The sequence below is a fragment of the Podarcis pityusensis genome, assembly GCF_964106645.2.
Source record: "Podarcis pityusensis genome assembly, chromosome: 7".
Taxonomy (NCBI): Eukaryota; Metazoa; Chordata; class Lepidosauria; order Squamata; family Lacertidae; genus Podarcis; species Podarcis pityusensis.
The window spans coordinates 49,587,238-49,608,833 of NC_138031.1; the positions used below are offsets into that span (position 1 = coordinate 49,587,238).

The 21,596-nt window shown below is 39.6% G+C and overlaps 1 protein-coding gene across 10 annotated transcripts in view; it reads right to left on the bottom strand.

The window, feature by feature from the left end:
• Window positions 1-1,385: 1,385 nt before the first annotated feature.
• PPP4R1 (protein phosphatase 4 regulatory subunit 1) overlaps window positions 1,386-21,596 on the bottom strand; it is a 36,924-nt gene continuing 16,713 nt past the window's right edge. For all 10 annotated transcript variants that reach the window (XM_081014157.1, XM_081014153.1, XM_081014162.1 and 7 more), the window contains 14 exons: window positions 20,099-20,206; window positions 18,265-18,330; window positions 17,647-17,805; window positions 16,374-16,504; window positions 15,299-15,810; window positions 9,443-9,618; window positions 9,172-9,270; window positions 8,160-8,345; window positions 6,144-6,305; window positions 5,729-5,829; window positions 4,711-4,831; window positions 4,481-4,615; window positions 3,876-4,017; window positions 1,386-2,479 (listed from right to left, as the gene is read on the bottom strand). In XM_081014157.1, the coding sequence (XP_080870283.1) occupies window positions 2,316-2,479; window positions 3,876-4,017; window positions 4,481-4,615; window positions 4,711-4,831; window positions 5,729-5,829; window positions 6,144-6,305; window positions 8,160-8,345; window positions 9,172-9,270; window positions 9,443-9,618; window positions 15,299-15,810; window positions 16,374-16,504; window positions 17,647-17,805; window positions 18,265-18,330; window positions 20,099-20,206 (2,262 nt within the window). In that variant the 3' untranslated portion in view covers window positions 1,386-2,315. The remainder of the gene's footprint in view (window positions 2,480-3,875; window positions 4,018-4,480; window positions 4,616-4,710; window positions 4,832-5,728; window positions 5,830-6,143; window positions 6,306-8,159; window positions 8,346-9,171; window positions 9,271-9,442; window positions 9,619-15,298; window positions 15,811-16,373; window positions 16,505-17,646; window positions 17,806-18,264; window positions 18,331-20,098; window positions 20,207-21,596) is intronic.

Sequence of the window (21,596 nt, forward strand, 5' to 3'; positions counted from 1 at the left end):
CATTGTTGCTGCTTCATGATAGCTAAAGTAAATATTAAGCAGCTGTCTGTGTGGTAACACAGTACAAAAAAAAATCTGGCAAGTTTGACATGTTATGATCAAAACGAGTATGTTTTTCCACTAGACGGCAGGTGATGGGAAAGAACAAGCTGAAAGAAAAAGATTAGTCAACCACATGAATATGAAGAACTGGTTGAATTAATCACTGTACATTTATTCTAACACTTTTATGAAAGCAAGTGCAGGTTTAAACATTTTTTTAAAAGGCTGCATGAACTCAGAAATGGGTATGCTTTTTTCCAGCTTGTGGTGCTTTCTAATAGACAATATGGGGTGCACCAAGTGGTCAGATGCTGCTATAGGCCCTTGGATGAGAAACCACTGAAACTGTAAAAAGCAGGGCATGAATACAACCATTAAAAAAAAACCCAAAATGTAGCTCAAGGAATAAAGGAGCCTATAGTTCTAAAAAAGGTAAAAAGAGCACTTCAGTACAGAAACATACCAGCATTAGACACACTGAAAAAACAGTACAAAAACAAGTCAAAGGAAGGTGGTGGGGCAGCATCATGGCTCACTGTGAACATTCTCCAGGAGACTGCATGAGATTTAGGACGCTGTCTGAACTGGAACACCCCATGCCACATGGTTACAACCCAGCCTTCCTACTCCATCAGAGCATTAGTGTGCCATACTACTTTCAGGCAGCCTAGTTTTCTAATACTGATTATCAGGCCAGGATCTGGCCATGAATACTTGGTCTCTACGGATTTACAAAGTATGTTTTAGTTCAAACAAGTTCAACACATTTCTTTGAAAGGGCAGCTTCTCAGAGCTTCCAAATAACTAACACCATGGTTTTATCTGAACATCACAAGTTGAGGTAGTAGCGTATGCATATAAATTCATGTATACATAGACAGACACATATATATGTGAAAGAACCGATATCACTAAACATAGTATATCGTAGTAGGGAGCTGCTACTACTACTATATGAAAAGAAATAAGGCAGAACCAGCATTCGTTATGCATTTCTAACCCCATGATTTTAACAGCCACTTTGCCCATCGATAACTAGCCACCATGAACATGTGCAGCATTTGTCAGTCCCCTGTCCCCTCCATTATGACTCTTGAACCAAGCTTTCAGCCTGGGGACATACATACACAATACCAGTTACACACATTTCTTCAGAGTAGGACATCCACCTGTCCTTGGGTAACCACACACACACACACACACACACTATCGCCATGAGAAGTTAAACACACAATTTTAGACCCACATACCACCATCAGAACAGGAAAAGGAGAGACTTGATAAAAGCATTCCCTATTTGCAAGCTTTTATACGGTATTAAGAGAAGGAGATTTCATTCACTCTTATTAATAAATTTTCTTTTTATTTGGACAAGGAGAGAACATTTTATCACAACAGTTTGAAATAGCATGATTAAAGACTGCAGCCCTCCCAAGAGTGGTCACAGATATGTACAGTATATGAAGAGCCGATCATGATCTAGTTAAAAATACCTGATGTGAAGTACATGTGCTAACAGGTTTCCTTCAGGTCATGACCAGCATGAAAAACACATTAGGACACAGGTACTCAGTGGAGTTTTCTGCTAATGAGTACAGCAATATGCTGTGTTTAAAGGTTTACAATCAAATTCTTGTTAGTGTTAGCACTGAGCCCTTAAGGGGAGAAAACAAACACCAAATCTCTACTTTTCCCTCTTTTACACACATCAAAACTATTCACACTTAAGGAGGTGCCCAGCTGCATACAAATTAAGTCTGTTCAAGGATAAAAACTTTTAATAGCTAATACTGGAGGTGTCTCTTGCTTCTTGGTACAAATCTGCCTTTATAGGGTATGAGAATTTCAGCTATCAGTTCCTAAGAGAGGGAAAGCTTGTTACATTAACTCCTCAGGAGAAAACAAATGCCGGTCTCTGGAAATCACATCCCTTCTACACTGAAAATGCTCAGCCAATTCAAGTTTCACATATTCAGGAAGACAGAAGATTTAAGGCTCTGGTGGCAAATACAATCCTCTGAGCAAAGTTGTTCTAAAGTCAAGATTCAACAAGTAATGTTTATTTTTATTTTTCCTTGACTCTTAAAATCCTTGGTCTCAGGTTTAGATAACATCCAACTGAAGTTAAAAGTCTGGCAAGAAATTCCTTCCTCCATGGGAAAAAAAGAGGTTTCAGTCATCCATTTTAGGAGCACTTGAGGATTGCCCTGCGATTTTGTAATGTTTTTGGTTTGTTTTTTAATTAAAATTATAGCAACATTCAGGGGCTACTTTTAGTAAGTTGAAGAGGCTGTGCTCATGGCATCATCTGCAATTTTGGTACTGGCAGGGTGGATGCTTGCAAAGTATTTTACGTCATTATCATTATCCATTTGGAGGGCCACAATTGTCTGCTCCACTGCTTCTTGGTGAGCACTGACACATGTTAAAAAATATTCTGTATGGAGAAAAAGCAAGAGAATCTTTTTTTATAAAGGAAAAGGTAGCATCACAAAAGATATGCTTCTTATAAAACCCCAAATTAGGATGCAAAGTCACTGCTATTTTTTTTTTGCTGCCAGTACAGAACATTTATACAAAATGCATACAAAGACTAACATTTTAAATCAATCATATATATTATAATTTGGCATAAACAAACAAACAAAGGACCATGCTTATCATGACTGGGTTGCAGAAAGTATACAGCACAAGCTCCCACATTCTTCTGGCTCAATTTTAAGGTGTTAGTTATAATCAACATTCACTGAGAAATCATCTGTGCTGCGTAAGGTTGAGCAGGGAAAAGTCACTGATCCTTAAAGCACTGTACTGGATGCCTGTGACCTACTGGGTACAGCTTAGGACCCAAGTACTTAAAGGAATGCCTGTTCCTTACCTACTGACCTTTGTTTTGAGATCAGGAGGGGAGACCCTGCTCTTGATCCCACCAATGGGCATGGTCCTTGATAATGTGGCACAACACAGGGCAATGCCCCAATGGTGGAATTCTTTCCCTGGGGAATGGCAGTTGTCCCCTGTGCTGCTAACGGCATACTTCTTCACCCAAGCTTCAATACCCTGGACCTAGCAGTGTTACCAATGTGTTTGTTGTCTCGTGCTGTTGTTTTGGTTTTGTAGTTTTTATACGTTTTAACTATGGTGCATAAGTGGCTGCAAAGGTGTAGAATGCAAGCAGAATAAATAATACTACCAGCACCTCTTTACGTTTTTCAGCCATGTCTAAAGTGAAAACTCCTGCCAATTGGATATGATTCCTCTATGGGTAGCTGACCTGGCCTGCCCCAGCAACTTTTCTGGTCCTCTAGGATTGCATCAGTTTTGGTGTCAGTGGCAAAAAGGAAGGGGAGAATAGAGACTGTGCTGAAGTGAACAAAGCCCAGCACCCTGATAGGAATGCAAATCATGCAGAGAGGCGGCCGTAACCCCCATTCTCAGCTAATGTAGACCCTGAAGTACTGGCCAAGGCCGAATGCAACTCTTAGGCCAAAAAGGTTAGCCACTCCTGCTCTAGAAGATGCACAGAATCTTAAAGAGTTTTTCCATGTGAGGAGGAACCTTTCTTGGAGGCTTCCTGTGTTAGAATTTCCATTTCTGCTTCCAGTCTGGTACCTAGGAAATTCCCACAACCTCCTAGATGTTAACTTTTTTTCATCCCTTGTTACAAGTATTTCAAACATCAGGAACCAGTCCAGAACAAAAGATGTGCTTGAGGAAAAAACAATGGCATGAGAGTACATTTACTAGCTAATACTACACTGTAAGGATGCACACAGGAAATGTGTGATTTCTACAGAGCAGGAAATGCAGCAAGAGTACTTGAGTCCACAAACCTTTCTCTAGAAGCGTTTGCCTTAATGTTTTTGCAAGTAGGACTCGAACGTTTGGAACTCTATCTGAGGCCAAGAGCAGTAAATGGGGCAATAGATGCTCAGCAAACTGATCCATTGGTAGGCAGTCATCTTCTATGATAGTCTGAAAAGAAGATAAAGTAACTGTTTTAGACTTCCCCGAAAAGCAGGAGCAAAGCCTCTAAAATAGCAATAAAATATATTCTATAGGGTCATTTTGAAGCTCTCTTCTTTTTGCTTTCTTGGATTTGGGGCTGCTCCCCAACCATCCCCCTTCTCCACTGATATACACTGCTAGCCATCCACATGGAAAGCTTCAAGGAGACATATTTTTGGATAACACACATTAAATTAGGACAAGAGAATGATAACCATCATTAGGCTCAACCTCCAAAAGTTCTTTATCTTTTTGTAAGGAGCGGAGTTCACAAATACTATCCAGTTAGCTACTCTTACTAACTTCCTATTGTACCCATGATCAAACTTTGGAATCCAGAAATAATTCAGTGTTGAAAATGGAAAAACTTGTAACTTTGTAGCAGTGGCTTACATGTCAAGAAAATAAGAAAAATTCATGAATCTCTTACCTGGCAAATAAAGGCGAACGTTTGCCTGCCAGACCACTTTTGGCACCTGCAGAACGTTTCAACCAGTTCATTCATGAGATCGACCACAAATGTTGGCGGTGGAGCACTATACAGCTTCTTTACCATTTCACTAACCTAGAAAATACGCAAAGAACCCAATACATGGATTACCTGCTAAAATGGTTACTAAGTCAAATTCCATTTTTAACGTTTACATTTATAGTTCATACCAGTTTGAAGGAAATCCAACGAACAGAGGAAACCTTGTCTGCACAAAGACTGAGAGCAATAGGTCGTAGGTAATCGTATATGTCTCTGGCACTATACAGATCTAGAAGCAAGATCAGCTGCCTACAAAATTAAAATAAACAAAGGACTTAAAATTGCTAACCAATCATGAAAATGAAGCTATGTGCTGCAAGCAAAGGTGAATATTCCAAGAAGAAGAAGAAGAAGAAGAAGAAGAAGAAGAAGACCCCGCTTTATCACTACCCTAAGGAGTCTGAAAGCGGCTAATCTCCCTTCCCCTCCTCCCCTACAACACCACACTTTGTGAGGGGAGTGAGGCTGAGACACTTCAGAGAGAAGTGTGACTAGCCCAAGGTCACCCAGCAGCTGCACGTGGAGGAGCGGGGAATCGAACCCAGTTCACCAGATTACGAGTCCACTGCTCTTAACCACTACACCACACTGGCTCTACACACCACACTGGCATAGAAGAGCAGAGATGTGGGTTCCAGCCTGATTGAGTAGTCTCTCTGAAGAAAAGCTACAGTGCAGGAGGAACTTCCGGTATCTTACCACCTGCTCTAATGGCCACCAATTGCTGCTGGAGTGTTCATTCATTATAAGGCACCTCAGCAGCCTCTTTCTGGAGCTGAAATGGAGCATGCCCTTGTGCTGCTGATGGGGTGGAGAGGTTTGGTTCTGCTCTTTCTTAGATCTAAAAGATCCACACACTACAATTCCACGCATGCTTACTCAGCAATAAATTCCAATGAGTTGAATTTTCTTGGGACTAAGTGCCACTGAACACACAAAAAATTACTTTTTACTTAACTATACATAGACCCTAAGTTTCATCCTCTCATCTGGCAAGTGGAATAAAAAACAAGCAGCTAGTGGGTCTTTCCACTAGTGGGTCTTCTCAGAAGCTAAACTGTGCCCAAACAGAAGTGGTATTGTAATTCTATATTAATAATAATCAGGTCTAGCATTTAGACAGCATAGTTTACTACTAAAACTTACTCAGCAAGTTCTGCTCGGAAACGCCAGTTCCTGCTGTTATCGGTGACTAAGAATTCCTGAAGCTGGTACAGATATTCCCGCCTTTTATCAGGGTGAAGAAGCTGGAAAAATAAAGATGAATGTTTTCAGAACCATACAAATTATAGTTGATTGTAGTTTATCAAATTATAGTTGAATATCAAAAAATGAGGCTATTCCAGAATTTCTATGAAATATACTGGAACAAGACAGTAATGCAATATACAATGTGAATGATGGCAGAAATTAAACACATCTTCGGTTTCATCACATGATATCCATCAAGTTTTACTAAATACTAAAAGTTTATAAATTTAATTATCTGTCACCACAGAAGTATGCATACAGGGAGGAGGAAAAGGGATGATTATTTTGTATGCATAAAAGGAGTATGTACCTTCAGAAAATCATGCAGATGCTTAAGCACACCAATTCTGACTTCATCAAGGTCCTTTAAGAAGCCATTGAAGACTGGAACCAGATCACCAGCTGTAAGCTGGTCTCCAAGAATGACTGCAAGTTCATGTATAGAAAATGCCAACGTTCTTCGAACTTTCCACTAAGAGGAAACAATGCACAAGGCCAACTTGTTAGTAAATCATACAACTTATTCAATGTTAGGGTTAGATTTGTTGCACAGCCAAGAGTACAGCTTGATTTGAAGGCTGAAACAAGACAAAAAGGAGACGTGGTTGCTTCCATGCATCTCTTCTTTCCTCTGGTGAAGTCTAGTAACATAAAACCCATGTTGGACATAATGGTGCACTGGCAAGTCTACCCTGGCCTAACAAAATTTTCAATGCAATTAAATCACATTATGCATTTTTATTTATTGGATATTACTGGAAACAGAGATGATGTGGGGCTGTTTTCAGCAAAAAGCCAAGCATCACTCATATCTGGTTCTGCTACCATGTTACAATTAATCAGTTAACTTACAATGAGTTAACATATTAATGCAGTTACTATTTACTGCTGAGAAAGGGGCTGGAGACGAACTTTTTATTTGAGATTTATATACCACTTAATCAAAAAAACCACAGCTCTAAGCAGTTTATACAAAATAGAAATTATTTGGATCAGCTTTCCTAAACAAAAAATATGTTAAGCATGTTCTCATTCCATTCAATTCCTTATTATAACATTGGGGGGGGGGTAACAGGAGAAAACAAAAGATGTCCTAACTTCCTCTACCAGTTCCCCAGAAGACCTTTTGTGTTCCTGCAAACCCAGTAGAGGAGGAACCTTTTCAAAATTCTAACACCACAGCCAAAGGATCAGGCATCCCTTGCATAGGTGTCTGAAGTACAATCCTAGGCTCTCTTCACCACTGCGAAACAACACACAATTGTGCTCTTAATTCTATTTTACTGATTTGCCTGGAATTTTAGACATAATAAGATTACTCCCATACAGCTGGTAAACTCTGGCCTTGTATGAATGCTATCGCAAACTCTTGGGATAAATGTTGGCACAGAGCAAAGTTCTTTTCTAATCCTTCCTTTGAATTATTTTATGAGTTTAGCAGATTCATTGCACTGAATTCAAAAAGGAAAAATGCTGGGGGGTTTCAGAAATTATATTAGAGCAAGCTGTTCCTACAGCAAATCTATTAGTTGATCAGTGTAAATGGAGAAAAGAAATCCAACAGGTTACTTATGGTTTACAGAGCAATCTTACAGCAAGATCTGTCGGAATGAGTAGGTTAGGATTCAGCAGATCTCTGGCTGAACTGGGAGGTTCCCAGTACAGCCAGGCTACACTGCTTAACTCCTTCCTCTTCACCTCAGCCAGAGATCTGCCAGATTGTATTCCCCATTCTAGCCCAGATGGAGCCCAGTTGGCTGAGCCAAGCCTAGTAGATCTTAAACCAGCATATGCCCTGGAAAAGGGGTGTGACAGGGGCTGGATCCTAAGCCTGATCATCTTGGTCATGTAATCTGGCAACCCGGTGTAAATTAAGCCAGTAAACAGGATGGTGTAACTCAAATACTATTTTAAAGGCTTACTTTCCCTTTGTCAGCCTTAAGCTGATTTAGCCAGCAACAGCCTTGCTCCTGAATGGAGTTTGGATCTGGAGTAATTTTATGCCAGCTTAATTTACACTGGTTTGCTTTACACTAGCCTACTATGTATAGGATTCCTCCCCTGGAAAGAAAAATATGATAAAGACATGTGCAAATTCTCCTTCCAGGACACAAGTAGTTACCACCCCTTCCCCTCAGATATCCCTATTCTCAGGAAAAACATCAAGAATGCTATAGTAATGAGAAGCGGCCCAACATTTCTGCTTTCCCATTACATTAAGAACCTCAGACTCGTTTCTGGAAGACTAGAGAAGCCAAAGCATACAATTTCAAATTGCACATTGGATCTAAGTACTTTCAGGTCTTATAAAGAGCTATAACATTACCTGCATGTCAGAGGCTAACGTCTCATAAGTATCTTTCAGACAGTGCCAGTTCTGTCTACCTAAGGTAAGTGCCACACCTGGAAGGCTGTAGGCACAGTGCTTTGCAATCTCTGTATCAACAGTCTGAGCTCGAGAGGGATCAGTCATGGATAAATACTGGTCCAGCAAGGCCTGAGGTACAATGTCCTAAAACACAAAGCATATGAATTTAAGTGTATGTTCTGGAAAAACTACATCGCCATAAAAAATAATTAATTAAAAATGTTAAGACTGCAGGGAAAGAGAATGAAAAAGAAAATTCAAGTACTATTTCTTAGGTTACATTATTCTTCTAATAACCAACTTGTTACAAGTATAAATGGGAACTTTTTAAGGAGAGCAGGAGCGAAGTTGCTCACCTTTCAACAGAGCCGATGGAGGGGCCCTGCAGTCCCATCTCCCTCCCTCTCCTGCAGCCCAATAGGACGCCTGCTGATGACAGTTGAGGGAGAAGCCACAAAATGAGGATGGGAGTCATGTGCAGCCCCCATGGGTCAAGGCTGCCACATGTGCCCTAGGTCCTGAGAGTACAGCGTACAAGGGAAGCGGTGACTCAGGGCAATGGGATTAGCTACCACCTTGCTGACTATATGGGCTATGATGTTTCTGTTTTGCTTACAGGTGCCTGAAGCCATTAAGGCAAAAGGGAAACAGAAAAGCTTGTACATAGTACAAGCCATCTCTCTCACACACTCACTAGACCGGTGTGCAGTTACTGTAATAGAAATTCTTGCCGACTGCATGTACAGGTCAGATTTGCAACTGATGATGCTCTCAAGGGCACAACAGTAGTCTGAGTGAGGAGGCTCAGGTTTCAATTTTAAATTTCAAAGTTCAGAATTCTTTAAAAAAGAGGGAGAAACTTACAGTGCACAATTTAAGCAAAGTAAAAATTATACTTACAGGTGTCGGATCATATATTACATGTAAAATTACTTTTAAGTTGTACAAGGAGAAAACTCTTTAAAAATACCTGAATTTTAGATTTTTTTTCTTCTTCAGGGCTGAAACTACTGTTAGTGCTAAAGTCGGAATCATTATGAATATAACGCAGAGCAGATTCTACAATGTCCTGTGGTGGAAAGTTAAAAACAACAACTTACAATGCAGGCATACTCTGCAGCACTATCCAATGCATATTTACTCAAAAGTAAATCCAAAGCATATGAAAATGAAGTTACTTGTTTTCTGACATTAACTGACAGGTGCTCAAGTGATAAAATTCATAGCAGCCAAATATTTACCTCAGCAGTATCATTGATTAAAGGCACTGGGTCATCCTGAATGGATGTAAAGCTCAGGTGATCTTTGATGCTCAGCTCATTCTGAGAATCCACTGACTTGCCAATGCCTGCTGTCGTTTCCTCCTGGGGGTCCAGGCTTGAGGCTCGAAGGGCAGCAGAGAGCACCTCCACTTGTGCTGTGCATGTAAGGAAGGGGGCAAGCAGGTCAAAAACTTGTTCTACACCCATTACACAAACATTTCAGTGGTGTAGTAGTACTTCCCCCACACCCTGCTTCATATTCCATTAACACAGCAGTTGAGAACCTCCACTGATGGAAGCAGAGCCTTTACAGAAATGCCCTGTTGCTATGGAATGATCTTGCTGCTAAGGTGTAAAGTCTTTAAATGGTTTCAGAAAGAATTACAACACACTTCTGGTTTAAGGATGGAATAAATCTGGTAGGTAAACTTTGGGAATACGCAGACTCTGGTTTTATGCTGCATTTTTATTGCTTTTAGTATTTTACCCTGATGATGGCATGTAATCTGCTTTGTAAGCTGTTCCGAGCTTATGAAAAAATAATCTAACAATGCTCTAAATCAGGGGTCAGCAAGGTTTATCTTGCCTGCACCGGATCGGTCCCGTGGAGATCCCTCCGTGGGCAAGAGCGCATGCCCCTGTAATTTCTGGCCTCTGCGCATGCGCGATTTCCGGAGCCGTGGAAGTGAGTCCCCACGCTGCGCCGGTTTAGTGCAAAACGCGAGTGGGCAGCTCGGTTTGGGGGCTGCCCGTGGGCCAGTCAAACGACCTTCACGGGCCGCTTCTGGCCCATGGGCCTTAGGCTGCTGACCCCTGTTCTAAATGAAAGCTGTACGACAGTGCGAGATGCAGTTCCATTAGGGTTTCCAAGCATGCATACTCAAAGATAAGAGTAAATAGGTGAACAGGCAGTACACATTTGGAGGCTACCAAGGAAGCCCTTTACTTCTTTCTGCAACCATGTGGACTCTCGCAGCATTATTTGGCCCCTAAAAAAACCAGGGAGTACTATCTGGCTTCTTACATTGCTAGATATTTCTCTTCCATCCTAACACTCCCCACATCTTGGTAACCTTCTCTTTTTTCCTGCACTTTGGAAACAATTCAAGGCATTATTCCTTGTTTTAAGTTCATAATTTCAGAAATCCATCATCTTATGGAGCCACCTAATGCCTTTAAATATGAAAGGTTATTTCTTCAAAATGTGCTGAGAACTGATGTTTCTCAGTTCTATTTAATTTAATTTTGTTTATTGCATTCACATTGTTTATTATATTTTAGTTATAACATAAATGTAAGTAAAACTGAGAAGCTACAATTCTCTTACATGGCGGTCCTAATTCTTTGGTGTGGATCTGAAAACAAACTTTCAGCCGTCATAAATAGTTTTGAAAATGTGAAACAAAAATAACTAAAAAAAGAAACCAAGAATTTATTTGACTTTTAATTTTCATGATTATGTCTTTGGCTGGTATTCAACTAAATTTTACTCAGAGCAGAGCCAATGAAATTAATGAACCTGACTAAGTTAGGTCCTTTAAATAGGCTCACTCTGACCCCTTGCATCAGCATTTTTCATTTGCTTTCTAAAATCTTGCATATTTTGATAGTAACAATGTAGGGGTATATATAGTATTGTCTACTCACAGCTGATTCAAAGACCTGCATGTTCATGATACGCAAATTCTGCTAATTTATACATCCAGAGTATTTAAAGTAGTTATGGAGCTTTATCTCATTACATATTTTCTTCTGTTCTTGTAACTGCACAAATTGACCACCATAGACTATAGGCATCAGTAGTGGCCAACAGACAAAGTTGACTGTATGGTTCTCCTCCTGCTACACAGTCAGCTGTATTAGTGGTTGTTATATTCAGCAAAGAGCTGAAAGAAGCAATTCATCCTGGGGAAGCCATTGTTTCTGGCCATTTGCCATTTGAGACAGGGGTCACTGTGTTAGTTATGTTCTGCCTAGGTTTTTAGGCTTTTCAAAAGACTCCGGGGGGGAGCAGAATCTTCTTTTGAAGAAACCAAACAAAGCTTCAGTGTTAAATATGCAACTATAAGAACCGAGACACTGGGAACTAACTGGTGACTGAATTAGGATTTGCTAGGCACAACTAAGCAAGGTTTGGTGACATGAAATGCATGTAGCCATATAATGAATAATAAAAGCATCCATATAATAATAGTAATGATAACATACTCTGAATGCTTAACTATTTCTCTATTCACTACTTTATTCATTCTTGTGACATCCTTAAAGAGATGCCAATTTTATTATCTCCAATTTGAGGGGAATGGGGAAGGAAAGGCTGTCTAGTGTCACAGTGGGCAGAAGTTAGATCTAGATCTACTTGTACATGCTTAGCAGTAGATTGGCATGGGCTTCTGATTCCCAATTGCGTGTGAATAATAGCAACAAACTGATACCTCTCCCTGCCACCCTAAATTATACTGCTGAAATGTAGAAAGCTTGGGGTAACCCAAATTAGAGTTTTGTGTGAAAGATTGTGAGCTCCATTCAGGATGCCTAGGCCCCAAATTATTTTATGTGCCTGCCTTGTGCACTAGGCAGCTTTGAGTAGATCTTGGGGTTTAGTAAAAAATACAGTATATTTTGCAAGCCTTAAGTCTGTCTACCCTGGTGTAGTGAACTCACAGTTGAGGTGATATTTGATTTTAAGACAGTTTGGAAAGCAGCCTCTCAGGTATGATTTTGATTAAGGGACTAATGCTTTTGCAAAGGATTTTAAAAGATTTTTAAAAAATGACTGGTAATACTGTGTGATGAGTTGTGAGGTAGGGTTCAATTATTCAAAGGAACTAGATACTGCAATTTCAGGACCATTTTTTTAGGTCCTGAAAGTGAAAGAATTTATTGTGAAACTTTAAGGAAATAAATGTCATTCAGGTTTAGAATAATTTGGGGGCACCACCACTAATTGGTACTGGCTTTTATCCTTATCTGACTCTGCAACTTCATGTGAATCATACCTCGGTTAGCATCAATACCAAAACACATTGCTTTTGGCTCCTTTCCCATTCAGTTGAAACTTCCCCAACTCCCCCGGTTCAAATCAAAATGTATCTCTCTCAGACTACCTAAAACCTGGCACCTACCAACCATTACACGAGACATGTCATGCTGTTCTCTCTAATGCAACATGTGCATTATATGACATTGGCTGTGACAACCCATGTGATTTTTATTAACATTTATTATGTAATCACATCCAATGTAGTACTGTGGCATTAAAAAACCAACATGTTAGCCACTACAGGGAATAAGATTAAAGATTAAATAAGATTTTAAGCACGGGGAACACGGCAGATGACTGTAAGGGCAAAGGAAGAAAAGCAGCAGAGACAATTATGGCTTTAAAGGAATATAAATGTGTACAAGTATCTGAGAATGCGATGGAAAGCACTTTCATCTACTTATTAAAACAAGCATAAAATGAGGTAGGTAGAGCTCAGACCTAGTTCAAACTGACCTTAATAGACTGGAGAACTGGGTCCAAATGAACAAAATGAATTTTAATAGGGACAAATGTAAGGTTTTATACTTAGGCAGGAACAGCCAGCTGCATAAATGGGGGAAACCTGGCTTACCAGTAGTACCTTGTGAAAAGGATTTAGGGGTCTTAGTAGACCCTAAACAGCAAAAAAAGCTTATGAATCAACAGAAGTCTAGTGTCCTGATCAAGGGAAGTCATAGTACTGCTCTATTTTGCCTTGGTCAGATCACATTAGGTTATCTGGGGAAATTTCAGGGCAATGATCTGTTTAGTCGAATTCAGGGTTTCCTAAACATGGGTCTCCAGCTGTTTTTGGATGACAGTTCCCATCATCCCTGACAACTGGTCGTATCCTACCAGCTAGGGATGATGGGAGTTGTAGATCAAAGCAGTTGGAGACTCAAGTTTGGGAAGCCCTGATTTAATTTATACTACCTCTTATTTCCTTCATTTAGTAAATTCTATTTATTATTTTAGTTGTGTGTGTAGTTGCTAAAATACAATGCTTGCACAGCAATACAACATCCTCCTGTTTTTTTATCATCTGCAGCTTCTGTTTCCTGAAGTGCTCTTTCTTACTTCCTTTCTACTTCACAACACAGTATGTTGCTATGTGATTACTTCACGGAGGAGCATAATTTTAAAACGCTTCCTGTGGTGCATTCGCATAGGGAACATTTCTAGTATTGAAAGTCATCTAATAGATACAATACTTAAGAAGCTACTCAGTAGTACTCATGTTGGCAAGCTGCCTGCAAGTGAAAATTCATTTAAGCAAATCCGCTGTAAAACACAAGGGTGGGAAGCTTCCTAATAAAGTATATTTTGAGATTCTGTATTCAAACCCAAGCCAACTGAGTTGAGACTATAATAAGCTGTCCAGAGTCACTATTTGGTATCTGACATCATTAATGGATCAAGTAGTTCATTTTCTAGCCCATTTTCTGCAATTAACCATTTATGGATTAAATTAGTAAATTAGCACAATGACCAACGGGAGTAATCCAAGATTCAAGAGACATACTTGGAAGGGCTAAGTAGTAGTAATGAAATGGACAAACTGGTTTTTGTTTTGGATGTAAGAGGCAGCTGACCTGTTTCTTCCATAGTTCATAAAGAGGTGTACTGCAACCAACACCCCTAATATGGTGATGGATCCTGCTACCAGAACTTTTATCTTTCATATGAACATAAGAAGAGCCCTGCTGGAAAAGGCCTACCTAATCCTGCATTCTGTTCTCACAGTGGCCAATCAGATGCCTATGCAATGTCAACAAACTGGACACATGAGCACCCTTCCACTCATGATTCTCAGCTAGTATAGAGGTTTCTGGAACTGATGCTGAATTACATTACACTAGCTGTCTCAGACCCAGCACTGCTTGGGAATTCTAAGAAACAAAACAGTGAGTACTGTCTTGAAATTGGTGATGAAAATTTGCACAGTTTTGAAAGGTTCAGTACGCCATTTTGATTCAAAATGGTGTCCAATTATATCAATAGACAAAAACCTGCTCTCAGGAACCATCATGCAAGCTTTCTTAAGAGGTGTCCAAATTCATAGAGATGAGCTAAAGAGACCATCTTCCAAAATACATGGTAGATTCAGCAGCACCTAGGAACATTCAGTAACTTTACAGAAAAAAACTGCCAAGAAGAGGGTTTGTAAACCAGTCCTGAGGGCAACTGTATTCAGGTGGAGACACAGATTTCTGCAAATTATTATGAAATACAACCACATAAAGACCTTCACATGCCACACCATATTTAAAAGTGAAGTGGAACAGGGATCAAGAGGCATGTTCCATGACATTTCTGATAGCAAAATATTCAATGAAATGCAAAATGTTTGCAGCCCCTGAAGGTTCCTGGAAATTAATCTATATAGTGATGGTAGAGACTTTGGGCTTGCAGCTTCACTTCTAATGTACTGCAATATGTTGATATAGTTGGGATTTGATACCCAAATCACTTTTTAACAGGCAGCTTAACATTTAAACCAGGGAGTAAAATGGCCAGGGAAAACTGGCCCAACTAACTTGTAACAATTTATCCACTCTGTAATTTAGATCTTTGTTTGAAATCAAGAAAAGGAAATGGAAGGACAGAAGGGGGGGGGGGGAGTAGTGGTGCAAAACAGAGACCTGATTTTCTTGATAAGTAAGCATAGTGTATTTGCATAAATCAAGGCTATTTACCTACAGGATTCTAAGATTCATTTCAGTTGCAATCAATTGGCCTTAATCTTTCTTTTCTAGGCATCTAATTCACACCTCACCTGGAACTAGGAATGTATTAACATGTATTAATACCTTTAACATCTGGATCATCTATATGAGGCTCCAAATTTTCTATCATTTCTTCCAACTCCTTCCTTGTAGCCATGGTAACGTTTGAAGAAGCTGATGCAACAACTTCCTGCTCTCCTTCCTGAGTTTCTGAATCAAGTGTTTCTGCAGTTTCCTGAAGTTCTAAATCAATATCTATCTTGGGAAGTGGAGTCCTCCAGAAATTGAATGAGTTATATAGCTCCTGATCAGAAAGGGGTTTTTCCTGGGAACTCGGTGCAGGTGCTGGCAATACTGCTATACTACAGCAATCAAAACTTTGTTCGTTCTTATTTGCTGCTTCTTGACATGATTCTGAAGACGAAGTGCAATGAAACATTGTCTCAGGCAGGGAATGAACCAACATGGAGTTACTCTCTTCCTTGTCATTTTCAAGGGTCTCTGCAAAATCACTCTCATCAGCATCTAAAGGCAACTCTGTCTGGCTTTGTACATCATGTGTTGGGATATCTTCTGTATCTACAATTCTTTCATTGCTGGACAAAGAAAATAAATGTGTGTGTTATCTACCATAGTGGTTATAAAGACATATTTGGCTACAACATGGGTGGTCAATCTGCAATATGGAGGTCACAAAGGGGAAAATGGAGGGTGGAAGGATGCTGGGACAAACAAGCAAACACAAAATTAAAGACACGTGTTACACCAAAGCACAAGAAGCTGTAAGTGCTTTGTAGTGCAAAATAAACTGGCCTCAACTTCTGGCATAGTTAGTCACTGCTGGTCGACATAAGGACACTTGTGCCTTTCTTAGTTGCTCACAAACAGGCAGCATCAAAATTAAGGTCCTTCAAAAAGAATGAACATTTGGCACATATATTCTGTATCCACAATTTTTTCATTGCTAGACCCAGAAAATGTGTATGTCTAATAATCAGAATGGTTGGGTTGTTTAAAAGAAAGATTTTTTTAAACCCATCCTACTTCAGAACTTGGGACATGAAATTTCCTTCATAATGGTAGAACATAGAATCAAAGTATTAGTAAAAAAAATGCTAAGAGCCAATGAATTTAAATGAAATTAATAACCAATCCATACCTATGTTCCTCTGCAAGGTTCCGATCCTCAGTGTTTTTACATTCTTCTTCTTTAAAAAATTGACCACTGCTGGATGGATTAGCGAACGTTGATATAAAAGGCCCCAGGGATTGAAAGGCAGCTTGGCGGACCTAGAGTAATGGATTCCAGAGAGTTCCTTTAAATATAGCTGCTTGTAATGAGTGCTCCAGCTGTCAGAAGTGGAAACATCATAAGTTCCCCAAGGTATGCTGCAAGGAAATCTTGCATCTTGAAACAAGGCCAACAAGTGGGACATGGGAATGCATTATGCTCACAGCCTCAAGAATATTACATTACAACCGGGTACATACTTGAGTGTCACACCAGTGTCTGAATACGCATATTAAAGTACATATCAGTCTGCAGAAGAATATTTAAAAACTCTAGAGCAAGGCTGGGGAACCTGCAAACCCTGCAGATGTTGTCAGACTCCAGCTTCCAAAAAACCTCAGTCAATATGACCAATGGTCAGGGATGATGTTCTTGGACTACAGCTCCTGTCTGGAGGACCACAGGTTAGCTACCCCTTATTCTAATCCAGAGAAATATTGCATTATTCACATATATTTCACCACAATTTTACTATAAATTCCTACATTACATTTCCATCCATATTCAGAACTTACAGAAGTACACATCTCTTTAACAGAAGAAATCACAATTTGTCAAAGCAGATATTAGAATGGGTGAGCAGGAAATCCAAAAATATTTTCAAATACATATTTTAAAAGCTAGAGAAGGAACCAAGTAACAAATACAAACCAGATTGTAAAGTGTTTAATAGATATATATGCATTTTCACATCCTGTTTCCTGCCCAATTGTTTATTCCTTTGTCAAACCATCTTAAGAACCTCTGTACACTTTCACTGTACATGGTTATATTTACTTTCATAATAGAAGATTTCATTTTGGGGCATATACTTTTACTGTTGGTTCTGACAAATAACAGCACTGTTCCTTAGGCTTTTTCAAAGTAGTAAAATATGTTGTGGCATCTAACAAATAAGTAAAACGACAAAAGTATCTGGACATAGAGTTGCCTTAAAATGCTAGCCCTAATAGTTATTGAAAACATAATCAACGTCTACAAAACACTACAGAGGATGGAGCTTCTATACCTTGCATAATACATTACCCCCTTCCACATGTCAATGGTATTATCAATACTTTAAACATTAATTAAACTCTCTCAAAATAATTGTCAAGAATCTTGCAAGAGGAGAAGGGGAGCTTAACAACTGACATCTTACCCATCGTGAAGGGTCACTGATAAGGTTAATAAAAAGTGTTGATAATTTTGTTCGCCGGACCTCCTGTGATGTGGCACATGAAACAGCCATAAAACATTCAGCACAAGCCTTCCGCACACCCCAAACATTATCAGAACAAAGCTGAAAAAATCTAGGAAGCTGAAAAATACAAAGCATAACACAAATTTTCTATGAATAATTTAAATGAGGTTTTGACTTTTTATCTTGAAATAATTCCTCATAAACTTGTAAAATGTTATAGTGGAAAATTATTAAGTGTGTTATGGACAAGATTAAGACAAGGGTGAATTCATTTTTTTGCTTCCTATGTTTGGAATTGCTTTACAATATTGTTTCCTTTTGGTATTAGAAAACCATCCCATCATCTCACAAAGAGCTTAAGCTACTCCAGTAAGCTACTCCACTCAGCAGCATTCTGTACAACTTGTAGCTTTTGGGACAGCCCCACACAGAATTCATGTGTAACTGTGGCCAGGATATCTAGGTCCAGGAATGGCCGTAGCTGATGCACTAAAGTTGGTGAAAGGCATTAATGAAATCTAGCATAAATCAGTGTACTTTGGTTCCAGTGATTTTAAAACCTATTCCAGAATTTACCAGCATTTCTTCAGTGGCTTGCTGTCCAACTACACTACAGATGTCACCAAAATTGGCTGCACAAACCTGAAAAAACAATACATTTATTATAATATGGCACCGAGCAGACAAAAACTATTCAAAAAAGCAAGACTGAGGTTCTCAAACTACAATTTTTGCAATCAACTGTAAATCTATTGCACTGGGCCACAGGTTTACTACTCACAGGTCTACTACTCACTGCAGTTCTAATCTTGAAAGGTAGCTAATTTAAAAATAGGAGATACAACTTGATATGAACAAGAAGTCTTGTTTCCCTAAAAGTTGCAGGAACAAACTGGTAAAGAGCACAATTGGTTTAAGTATTAAGTAGGATAAAATATAGATTTTTTTAAAAGGTTCTGGAAACTTAAGTTATGAGCCAGTGTGAGCGATCAGAAAAGTCTTCTTTCCTAAGTTGTTGAGTTTAGCCAACTCCCTCTGGTTCATCCCCTTACTACAGAGGTAATGCTGAATGAGGTGAACATTCAATGCAATTATGTTTTCCTTTGGGGAGAAAGAGGGTGGATCTCATTTCACATTTAGCTGCTAACCAATCACCAGATTTTGAGTCAAGAAAGAATTTCCCCCTAAAGTTCAGACTTTACTTGCATCCACACCATACATTTAAAGGACCCTTCTTCCACCTTAGGAGTAATGGCTTCTCCTAAAGTATCCTGGGAACTGTAGTTTGTCAAGGGTCTCTGCACCTTTCACAAAATATGGTTTCCATTACTCTCTGGGAAAAGCCATGACTCTTAAAGTGGTAGAAGAGTGCTTTATATGTTTGGTGTGGGTATGATGCCAATAACAAATGTGGAGAAATTTGCCCTTCCCATAGTGCAGCAATGGCTCATTTGTTTGTTATCTGCTCTTGTCTTGCACTGATGTACCTCAGTACTATGGACTTTGTTCTGCTTTGGCCAACAAACTGTGTTGTATTGGTCATCTGTCATGGATGCTTTAGTTGAGATTCCTGCATTGCAGGGAGTTGGACTAGATGACCCTTGGGCTCCCTTCCAACTCTACAATTTTATGATTTGAAGAGGAAATATTGATGTATGTAAGATCTTGCCTTAGAGTAGCTGGGCTGATCTTTATGTTCTTCCTGATCCTTCCCAGCTTTATGATACTAGCATTTCGGGATTCCATCATCTTTGCAGAATAAAGTGAGGATAGGATAGGATAGCAGTCAAATATTATCATTCTAATGCTTTAATTTTTACAACTGTTTGACTGGACAATATTCAAAGTATGTGCTCTGGCGAGTCAAATGCCAAACCCTAGAGAGTATCAGCAATAGCTGACGTTTACTTGCTTCATTTGCAGTGATGTCCTGAAAATCCTTCATTTCTGCCCTGCCTTGCTGTGAATGGAGCCAATGAATCCCACCCTTCCTCCAAGAAATGCAAGATGGCATACAAGGAGTTATCACATTTTTAGCCTCTTAGCTACCATCAGTGATGGTTAGCTACTGAGATAATGACTGACTAAAAATTACCCACTGAGCTACCTGGCAGAGGAGGGATTTAAAAGTCATGTCTCCAGAGTCCCAAGTCATATTTTCTAGATGCCACACTGACATCTTAAGACAATGGTTGTTTATGGCCATAATCGTTACCTATAGTTTCCTCATCCATTCCAATAAACAGGAAAGACCTGCACATACAAAGCTGTCAAGAGATCAGTGCATTCACAAAGGAGGTTTTGATTCCTACTTAGAATAAATGCTTTCCATTTCCAAAAAAAAGCATGGCTAAAATTCTGGCAAGGTAAAGAAGGGAAATAAGAGATTTACAAAGGAAAAAGGTCATACCTTACGAACATGAAACATTCTGCAGTCACAGCACATCTCACAAAACCTGGGAAGAATGAGCCTCTCTGTAATGTCCTTTCCTACCATAGAGGCCATTTTGCACATTATCTAATTACAAGAAAAACATTGATTATGCATCTGGTATCACTGTATTCCTAGATATGCAAAAATTCCTACTTGTAATCCAATAGCATTTTTATGAAAATGTGTATTACAAAATGCTTACTTAGTATTTTCTTTTGCATCCTCTCTGTACATTGAAACAAAATGCTCTTGCCAATTAAAATTAACAAAAGGCAGATACATTGAAAAAATGTTTCTCTTGGTCTCAGCTAGGGGTTGCCTACCTTTTTGGACTAGTAGTAGTATTTTGAATTGTAGGAAAGCACCATGGGCACCAGTCAAAAAATGGCTGGTGGGGCTGGTGCTGGCATGACACAACATAAGAGCACACTCATTGCTGCTTCATGCTCCTTATGGGTAATGTGAGAAATCAGCTATGACCTTTTAGTCCTTATTGTGGAGATCATACAATGTTGATTCCCCCCGCCCCCATCCCTACCAGGGAAAAATCTAGAAAATGGTCACACCACACCACACTATGTCTTGCATAACACATGCACATGTTCACCACACACATACAGACCACAGACACATATGCCTGCCCAAGTGCATATTTCTCTCTCACAGACCTACCTGCAACTCCCCTCCCTACTCACACACACCAACCATACAAACATTGGTACCTGAGACTCCTTTGGGAGGAAGGATGTGATAGAATTTTAATAAATGCAACACACTTTCTCTCACACAGATCACACATACCTCCCCCCACTCTTTCTCAGACACAGACCACATCTCTTTCACTGACCAAGTATGTGTCAAAGAAAGTGCCTGCTGCTAGCTTTCAATGGCTGTTGAGCTACAGCCAGCTGAATGAATGGGGTGAACCCTTTCACTCCTTTTCCCCCTCCACCAGACATTGACAAAGAAAGAAATCATGGGTGAAATAATTTTCCTTGTTTGCAAGGCCCAATAAGACAGAACAAAGGCAATTAATTTTTTTTCTAATTATTTTCTAATTTGAGTTCTTGGTCCACATTAAGTTCAGTGGATGCAATCCTGTATAGTTTGGATGCTTTATTCCATGGAAGTTAACCAGGAGTTTAACAACTTGTGAGCAGGATTGAAGCATCACCATTCTTCCATTTCCTCTGTTCTTGGTCCAAAAAAATGTTTTATGATCTTGGTCCAAAGAAATGTTTTATGAGAGCCAGTGTGGTGTAGTGGTTAAGAGCGGTAGTCTCCTAATCTGGGGAACCGGGTTCGCGTCTCCGCTCCTCCACATGCAGCTGCTGGGTGACCTTGGGCCAGTCACACTTCTCTGAAGTCTCTCAGCCTCACTCACCTCACAGAGTGTTTGTTGTGGGGGAGGAAGGGAAAGGAGAATGTTAGCCGCTTTGAGACTCCTTAAAGGGAGTGAAAGGCGGGATATCAA